The 9,931-nt window shown below is 41.4% G+C and overlaps 1 protein-coding gene across 1 annotated transcript in view; it reads right to left on the bottom strand.

Annotated features, from left to right (window-relative positions):
• Positions 1-1,265: 1,265 nt before the first annotated feature.
• Positions 1,266-9,931, bottom strand: part of DNAJB14 (DnaJ heat shock protein family (Hsp40) member B14) — a 38,830-nt gene continuing 30,164 nt past the window's right edge. The window contains exons 5-8 of the mRNA XM_075860625.1: positions 7,958-8,055; positions 7,615-7,724; positions 5,868-6,034; positions 1,266-5,303 (exon numbers count right to left, since the gene is read on the bottom strand). Of these exons, the coding sequence (XP_075716740.1) occupies positions 5,179-5,303; positions 5,868-6,034; positions 7,615-7,724; positions 7,958-8,055 (500 nt within the window). The 3' untranslated portion in view covers positions 1,266-5,178. The remainder of the gene's footprint in view (positions 5,304-5,867; positions 6,035-7,614; positions 7,725-7,957; positions 8,056-9,931) is intronic.

Here is a 9,931-nt window from a genome sequence, read left to right as displayed (position 1 = left end):
CTTACCAAATGTTGAGTGGATCCCATCATCGCACAGGACAAATACCGAGCTCTGAGGCCTGGGAGCTTCTGATGGGTCAGCACTTCTTGAATGGACATCACCAGTATCAGTCATGGTGTTTCACCACTGTGATGTCTCTGGTTTTACAGCTCATAGTAATTATAGGCTGAAAACTTAGTTTTGCGGAGGACCTGCAGGAGCCGGCTGCATCCCCGCCTCCTATTTATATAGCGCCCAGCAGTGCTGTGATTCCTCCCACCTGTTACTGGCACGTCAGACGCCACCGGAAGAGACGCCAGACGCTTCCCAGCCCACACTGAGAATCCTACCTACCCACAGCGTGTTTACTACTCCTCCTTCCAAGAAGGGAAGAGTCGCCGGACAAGCATGCTGCCAACCTAGCCACAGCAGACATACAGGATGCAGCACACAGGGAAGCAGACTAGGTAAATAGGCTGCATTTTACAAAGACATACCAGGAAAGGAAGGCAAATTCACTCCAGCTTCCAGTCCTCAGTCCCGGGTGTGAAGAAAAAATAAAAAAATGAGATACATTTCCCCAATGGGAGCAGAAGCTCCCCAGGATAACCTATCCGGAGGACAGGAAACTTGAAACGGAGGGGTGAACCTTTTTATCTCCTAAGGTTTCGTGTCCTGGGATAAGCGGTCTCCTCACATGGGTGCTGTCATGAGCGATGGAAAAAAAATACATAGTTCTACAAATCTGTGACCGTTTCCCAAAGGACTCGTTCCTGCCTGTCTTGGTGCTCTATTGCTTTATGAAGTGGCGCTTAAGATCACTAAGAAATGCATTTTTACATGCTGACGTTTAAAAGGGAACCTGTCACTATGTTCGGAGTTACTCAACCACCAGCATGCCGTTATGCAGCTGGGATTTAGTGTTCTAAAACACATCAAGACTGCCCTTTTCTGCAATAATTAATAAAGGAACTTAGAAGTTACCAAGACGAGTCTGGCGGCATCGAGGAGAGGTGTAGTGTACGCCATTATTTATGGTAAAACACGTGAAAATAAAACATATGCATATATACGGAGCATGAGATTTTCAGAAAAAGGACAGCTGATGTGGGCACTATATTGCTTCCCTGTATGAGAATATCCATTCTATTGAAGTGATCTATAGATATGTTATGTACTCCTAATTTTACCCACGCTATGAAAAAGCATGAGGCCACAAGTAATCATAAAGTGCGAATATTCCGATATTACAATGTAACCTCTGACTGAAGGAGACAAGACGAGTATGGAATTAACACATACGTTTTATTCAAAGACAGTGTACAAACATATAACCAAAGTCATTCTGGTCATTTTCTGGTATGGATTATGGATGCCCTAACATGGCTTCCATAGTGAAAGTCACTATTACTGGCTCATACAATTCAGTGTTCACAACGCACCACATGATCAAGTTCCTGCTCCTGAGAAAACCTTCCTACTTGCAAACTATTGCGGAGAGTCACAAGATGGTCACAGGTTACTTGGTGGGTGTATCTGTCTAGTAGGGTCTCGCTTCTCTTGCTTAGGGCCTGTTCACATCAGTGTCTGGTTCCGTTCACGGGTTCCATTAGACCTTTCCGTCAGAGTAACCAATGAATGGAAATACAAACGTTTGTTTCCGTTCTGTAAAAAAAAAATTTTGCGGAAAAATAGCGCAGTAGACTACGCTATTCCGCTAATAAAGACAGAAACCTTACAGAACAGAAACAAAATGGAACCCATTTGCAACGGAAGATTTACCATTGAACTCAAGGGTAATGCAAACAGAAGCTATGGTTTCCGTTTGGCTTGCCTTTCATCGGTTCCTCCGACAGAAAGGTCGAACGGAACGCGAATGCTGATGTGACCGCACCCTTAGCGTTGGGGAATGTAAAATCTTAAGAGAATTTTTGTCCAGCAAAAATAATGAGATAGATCGATAATAGATAAAGAAAATGAGACTTTGAGGAGGTTGAGAGAAATACTATAGAAGAATAAGTAGTGGATACGTTAATATTTGATACTAGATATGAAGTCTCTTTAATGCCCAGTTAACATGGAATACCATTTAAAATTCTACATTGGTAAAATATTGTTTGCATAACTAGTCTACGTCCTAAATGATAGAATGGGTGTTGAAAAGTGCATAGAACAACATGGAGATAAGTGGCAGCACTAAATGCTGAAATGCTGCATACACACGGAGAGGGGGAAAGGCACAGAGGGGGTAGTTCGTAACAATGCCGAAATTTATCAAAACTCGCGTAAAAGAAGAGTGGAGTAGTTGCCCGGAGCAACCAATCAGATTTCACATTGCAAAGGTCCTTTGGAAAATGAAAGCAGAGGCCCGAATGGTTGCTAGAAACAACTACTCCTACTTTTCCTTCGCACCATTTTTGATAAAACTTCTTCCTCGTTATTTCTAGTTGCAGGACAGACCATGGGAGGATATTGCTATTTTGTGGATACACAGTATAGTAACAAGGCAACTTTAGCCATTCAATCCTAACCCCAGGTGGGTCACGTGCCTAGAAAGGCATGATGTGACTATTGGGCAAGCTTTTTTATATCCTCCAGTTGCACTTCAATAGAACTGAATTGCAAATTTGGTCCGATTATTGCGGTCAACACTTTCACGAGCGTACGGCCTTATTCACACGAACGTTGAATACGTCCGTGTGATGGCCGTTGAAACAACGGCCGTCACACAGACCTATGTAATTCAATGGGGCCGTTTACACGGTCGTTTCAACAAAGCGTGTGAAGGGTCCGTAAAAAAAATAGGGCATGTCCTATTTTTTTTGGACTTCACACATCCCTATATAGACAAGTCTATGGGGGATGTGAGATAACGCGTCCCGCAGGGATGGAGCGCGCATGCACCTCGGATGTGAAAAACTGCAGTTTTTCACCTCCGAGGTTTGCTACGCTCGTGTGAATCTAGCCTAAAAGTCACACGTCTGTCATGTTGGGCATAAACTCTAGTAAATTCTACCACCAAACTCTATTTGTCGAGGCTTAGATGTCGTGTGTCGCACATTTCCCGAATCGCCAGGTAGCACTAGACTAATTAGCAGGATCATCAATAATAATCCTTTTTAATGGAAAGTGGAAATTACGTGCTGCAGGTCTATTCTAAAATAACGTTATTTTGTATATTTAAAAATCGGAGAATAATAAGTTAATATGAAACATTAGATAAGCCCATGAGAAAGATTTTCCATCGTTATAGTTCATTGTTAAGAATATTGGAGTAGATTAAAAGGGTTGTCCGATTTCAGCAAATAAATGTTATTCTTCGTATAATTAAAAGTTAACATTTTCCAATGTACCTTTCTATATCAACATCCTCACGGTTTTCAGGATCTCAGTTTGCAGTCATTCAATAGGAACCTTCATTGTTTACTTCCAGTGGATAATAATCTGTCCTGGTCATGTGATGGACACACAGGTGCAGGGCTGATTACAGTATGTGTATCAGAGCTGTGCAACGGTGTCCATCACATGACCAGGACAGATTTTTATCCAGTAATCAGTGAAGGTTCCAATCACATTACAGCAAGCAGAGATCTTGAAAACCATAAGGAATTGCTACAAAAAATATATTAGAAAACTGTATAACTTTTAAATTACACAAACAATAACATTAATTTGCTGAAACTTGAATACCCCTTTAAGGGTGTGGTCATAGTGTTTATTTCCACCACAAGTCGCAAAATCGCCAGAAAATACCTCCATTTGTACACAACATGTGAGCACAGCCTTATCAAAACTGGTTCAAGAAAAAAAAAGTGGGGCAGGTGCCCAACCAGATTCCTGCTCTTGTATTTTAGAGGCCCTTTAGAGGAAAAAAATAAAATTAGATTTGGCGCTATGGGCGTCTGCCCGACTAGCTTTGATAAACTCGTAGTGTTTTCCCATAATTTCTTGTAAAAAAGAGACTGTAAATGCCGTGTACGGCTATGCACAACAGCTTTATGGAACAACAGTCAGATTAGTCTTGGATTGCTTTATATTTAAGCCTAAATTATTTTTTTGAAAAATATGGTTAGTGCAGAAGCAAGAGATTTAAGAAAAAAAAAAAAAAGGGATGGTCTGAATGTTGCCAAGCCTGTTTGCTACGTGTCTGTCCTAAGTTTAGTGGCGATCTGCACGAAGCTGAAGACCCAAGTAATGGAAGTTGCTAAGGAGGTGATGCTTGACAACCCCATTTGTTTGGTCGCTACAGTTACGCCGCTGCCTGATCGACTCACATGATTCAGATGTTCTACCCAAAGCTGGATTGGCCCTGTGCAGACGACAGGGACTGACTGTAGGTAAACGGCTGATCCCCGTCTCCGCTCTGCAACATCTAAGGCAGAATTATTCATCAGATTTTTAAAAAGCAGATTTAGGTGAAAAACCTCTTTAATGAAACCAAAGAGAAAGGAATGTCTATGTAGCTGGTTTTCTGCTGTCCACGTTCTTACCTAAAGTACAATGAGTAAAATGGGTCCTGTACCCAGCTTTCTAGTGAAGGAAGATCATATTCCAAAAATGGATAATTAAACAATAAAAATAATAGTCACCGCAATGGCAACAATTCATGCACATGTAGTGCCGGATCATATTCGTATTAGGAAAGGAAAGACGGTGGAAATATTCCCGACGCTCACCTTCGCCGTACATGGCAAATGCTGGGCAATAGACCCTAATATGAGCTGGGAGGTTAAAATGGTGTTGGAAGAAATAAATAAATTATATTGGAAATTAAATACTTTTTTGGTGCAGAGATTCTTCACAGTTACTGTAAATTAAAAAACAAACAAAAACAAACATCTGCCCAAAACAAAAACTTCACATATAAATTCATTAGCTCCTATATACACAAGACAAGTAAGTGCCATATTTACAAGATACCCATGAACACAGGAAAAATCATGTTCATGGAACTCTATCATTTTTACACTTTGTTAATCAGTTACCAAATTAAATGGAACTAAAAAAAAAAAAAATTATATTAAAAAAAATAAGAAAAAAAAAAAATGGACCGTGACCTTCAAGTTGTCAGGAAGTTGAACGATGAGCCGCATTAGCTGGACGGATGGGTCATGTCTCACTCCCGCTTCATGATAAAATGTATAGTTCTGATATTACAGGGAAGAAAGTACGTATACTAGGGGGGGCTGCTGTCATCCATCATCCACCTTGGTAGATTGAGGTCAGTCGCTGGAGTTCTTTACAATTATCCATAGATATCGACTCTGCTTTCACTTTCAGTCTATTATCCCGGTAAACTTTTGCTGCATGTATTAAATCTGCTTCTAAAAACAAGAGTACAAACGTCACAACAAGAAGTCATGTAAAAAGATTTTAACATCTCAAACTTGAGGAATCAATCAATCAGCACAGGGGGGGGGGGGGGGGGGGTGTCAGATGGTCAGATGTAAAGAGGACCAGTCACCTCTTCTGACATGTCTGTTTTAGTAAATACTTGCATTCATCATGAAACAACATTTCTGAAGCATCAGTTCTTAGAACTCTGCATTGTGCCGTTCCTCTGTTATTACTCCTGGAAATTTATAAATACATTGACTATTGGGCGTTACCATTCCCCTTGTCAATAGAATGTGGATTGACCGGTTCACATTGTGTTATTTATACTCGGCCTTTACACTTATAAGTGGCTGGGTCCCTGTACAAAGTTCTGTAACGCCAATGCCATGGAGAGTTATCTGCACTGAATATGTGGTGTCTAAGCTAAATATATCTCACTTGACGTGTTTTCAATATCCAACTAAAATGGCGCTGGCTAGTAATGCAGGACTTCAAGACATGATCTCTACTGTGGGGACAAGTTACCGAGGCTAAAGACGGTAGTCACTTACTCTGCTGTCTTTCCCTCCAGCAGTTATTCCGCACGTTAGCCACATAATCCTCTTCAATGTTCTTCTCCAGCTTCTGTAGTAACATCCCACTGTATTCAGACTGAAAGTCCTTGCTGACATAATAGGCTACGTGAAGATTTTCTGTCACACGCTTTATAGTTTGACCGCTAAAAGGAGAGTGTCATATTAAACTTGAAGGACCACAGGGAAGGCATTATTTATCATCTAATGCAGAAATAAGCAGCGTAAAAAAGGAAGATTGAAACACTTCGGGTATGTTCACATGGAGGTATTTTGCGACAGAATCTTCTGCCGATTCCACCGCCCATTCATTTCAGAGGCAGATGCTTCTTTATTCCGCTAGCTGATTATTTCAGCTAGCAGGAAAAAGAAGAATCCTGCTCGATCTTTGGGCGGATTCCGCCCGAACCTCCCATTGATATCAATGGGAGGGAGGAGTCTTCGTGCCATTGGCAGGAATTCAGCGGGAACCGCCGCACAAAATCTGCTGTGTGAACTAGCCCTTACTGACTGAAATAATCAAAAAAGTACAGCCTAAAATAATCTCTGCACACAACACGCTACCATTTATAAGAGCAGCCCTCCAATGCCCACATCAGGTACACACAGTTCGATACAGTTTTTATAGTCCGGAGCGGATCCTAAAGACAGGAAAAGGATGAAGAAAATACTTATCCTCTACTGGCTTTGGTTTGAAAAACAAGAAAAAAACAAAACAAAAACAACATTCCATTGCAATTTATATAAAAAATACTTTTTTTTATTTTTCCGTCGACAGCCATATTAGGGGTTATTTTCTGCGGGACAAGTTGTAGTTTTTAACCCCTTGGCTCCACCGGCTTTTTTTCCGTTTTTCACTCCCCGCCTTCGAAGAGTCATAACTATTTATTTTTCGTCAATGGAGTAGTGAGAGCTTTTTTTTTTTTGCAGGAGGAGTTGTAGTTTTTATTAGCACAATTAAAGTACCATATAATGTACTGGGAAAAATTCCTTTGTGGGGTGGAATTGGAAAGAAGGCAGACCTGGGGGGCCTTCATTAGGTCCCCGGTCTGCCATGAAAACCATCGGCTCCCCACGTCGCGGGCTGACAGAAGGGTTTGCCCCCCATATTAAAACAGCTTAGATGGTGCGGTCACTATTGCCTGTGGCACCTAAGAGGTTAAACGGCCAGGATCAGAGTACTCTGTTCCTGCCAGTTAGTGTGAGGTGTCAGCTGTGAGCCCGCTCCATACTTCAACCCCTGCACCAGGACGTAGGGTGATGTCCTGGTGCGGCAAGGGGTTAAATGGTACTATTTAATGTCCAATATAATGTACTGGGAAACTGAAAAATTCTTTGTGGGGAAAAAAAAAAAAAAAAAAAAGCAATGAGTTTAAACATGTTAACTTTATTTTGCGTATTATTACGATTACGGCGATACCAAATTTATATGGTTTCATAGGGCGAGTTGTAGTTTCTATTGGTACGATTTTGGAGTACATACAACTTTTCGTATTATTTTTCGGAAGCAAGGTGATTTTTTCATTAAACTCTTGTCTTAGCCTTATATTACTTATGGATTCTGTATAGTGTAGAAATCCATATCCATGAATCCAGCAGACTGTAAATACAAATGGTCCTTCCAGTACGATAAGACAAAGATATATTCATTTCACTTGACACTATAAATTCATGTACATCGGAAAGCGGAATTTAAATGTGACGTTTCATGGCAAACTTTACTTACGATCTGGGATACAAACTGTATGGTGCGTTGGAGACCAATAACTGGCTAAGCAAAGACACAAGTATCAACACAATTATAGGCAGTAGTTGGATTAGCATGGAGAAACCACCCTGTGGAGGGAAAAGACAAGGGACAGGAATTACAAGTGTCACACACAAGACTAGAAAGCACCCCAACATACCCAAACACGCAGCACAATGCAGATTGTACACGAACAACTAAGTGACTCCATTGTGACAAGACAACCGCCCGGGCCCATATGGTCAGGATTTACAGATCAGGACATCCCGATAGGAATTGTGAATGTTCGATAATAGTTCACCAGAACATTCGCGATACTTACATCACCCCTCTCATCTTCCCTTTCATGACCACTGTGATGCTGATGCTGATGGTGGTGGTTACACGTTGTCGGTCCACTGGAAAACGTCCGAACATTTGCTGAGGAGAGTAAAATACATACGTTTGTGTCGTCATTCACGCTTTACACCGGTGCTTCCAGGTAAATGCAGTCTTTTAGCTCTCGAAGCCTCCCAAGCCGGTGGACAGTTTAAAGGAGTATTTTGTGGAGGTTGATGTTCCATGTTAGGCGTGCCCTTTTCAGGACAGCACCCTGAATTCTCCCATTTAACCCCCAATTTTGGCCTTGAGAACCAGAACAATTTTTTTTTCACTTGTCATCAGGCCGCTCATAACTTTATTTATTGTTCGACAGAGTTTCTTTTTTGCAGGACAAGTTGTACTTTATGTTGGTTCCATTTTTTCAGTACACAAATCAAACCATTATGTATTTGAATTTTTATTTTGGCAAAAGTGTAAAAAAAAAAAAAAAAAAAAGCAGTTTCGGTGCAGTGTTTTATTTTATTTTTTTACAGCATACAACGATCTTCATAAATTATGCTACAAAAAAACGCATTGTGATGGTTGTTACGGCCGTGGCAATACCAAATTTGTATTATTTTATGTTTTGGGACTTAAAGTTTGTCTATTGTAAAAAATATGCACGTGCGTGTATTTTATTTGACATTACTTTTTCTTTTATTCCATAGGCGGATTTTATTTAGATTTTTATTTTTTAAACTTTAAATGTACTGCCATATATATCTATATGCCAGTATATTAGCCTGTGTAGTGATAGTACACAGGCATTTATTATGGCATACCTAAGTATGCCCTAACAACAAGAAATATGGTCAGACAGCCCTGGGGTCCTTCAATGGACCCTGGGCTGTCTATCCATACAAGGTAGGTTTCCTGTGACACGATCAACGGGCGGTCCCCCCTTGACCCTTTCCCTTTAAATGCTGCAATCAACTTTGATTGCAGCATTCTAAGAGTTAACAACAGAGATTGGAGGTTTCTCTGCTCTCGGCCGTTAGAGCGGGCTGCGGCTGTGTATTACAGCTGTTGGCCTACTCCTGATTGCATGGGCACACTGGTTGTATCCGTGCAACCAGCATGAGGAGTATGGTCTTCATGTTGCGGCAACTCATGACGAGCATACCCGCCATGCGTCATCAACCAGTTAACCCCTTAAGGACGCAGCCTCGTTTTGGCCTTAAAGAGGCTCTGTCACCAGATTTTGCAACCCCTATCTGCTATTGCAGCAGATAGGCGCTGCAATGTAGATTACAGTAACGTTTTTATTTAAAAAAAACGAGCATTTTTGGCCAAGTTATGACCATTTTTGTAGTTATGCAAATGAGGCTTGCAAAAGTCCAAGTGGGTGTGTTTAAAAGTACAAGTCCAAGTGGGTGTGTATTATGTGCGTACATCGGGGCGTTTTTAATACTTTTACTAGCTGGGCGCTCTGATGAGAAGTAACATCCTCTTCTCTTCAGAACGCCCAGCTTGTGACAGTGCAGATCTGTGACGTCACTCACAGGTCCTGCATCGTGACGGCCACATCGGCACCAGAGGCTACAGTTGATTCTGCAGCAGCATCAGCGTTTGCAGGTAAGTCGATCTTACCTGCAAACGCTGATGCTGCTGCAGAATCAACTGTAGCCTCTGCTGCCGATGTGGCCGTCACGATGCAGGACCTGTGAGTGACGTCACAGATCTGCACTGTCACAAGCTGGGCGTTCTGAAGAGAAGAGGATGTTACTTCTCTTCACAGCGCCCAGCTAGTAAAAGTAGTAAAAACGCCCCGATGTACGCACATAATACACGCCCACTTGGACTTGTACTTTTAAACACACCCACTTGGACTTTTGCAAGCCTCATTTGCATAATTACAAAAATGGTCATAACTTGGCCAAAAATGCTCGTTTTTTAAAAATAAAAACGTTACTGTAATCTACATTGCAGCGCCTAT

This window comes from Rhinoderma darwinii, chromosome 1, assembly GCF_050947455.1.
Source record: "Rhinoderma darwinii isolate aRhiDar2 chromosome 1, aRhiDar2.hap1, whole genome shotgun sequence".
NCBI lineage: Eukaryota > Metazoa > Chordata > Amphibia > Anura > Rhinodermatidae > Rhinoderma > Rhinoderma darwinii.
The sequence above is the reverse complement of the archived record's forward strand: the minus strand, read 5'-3'. Positions and strand labels throughout refer to the sequence as shown.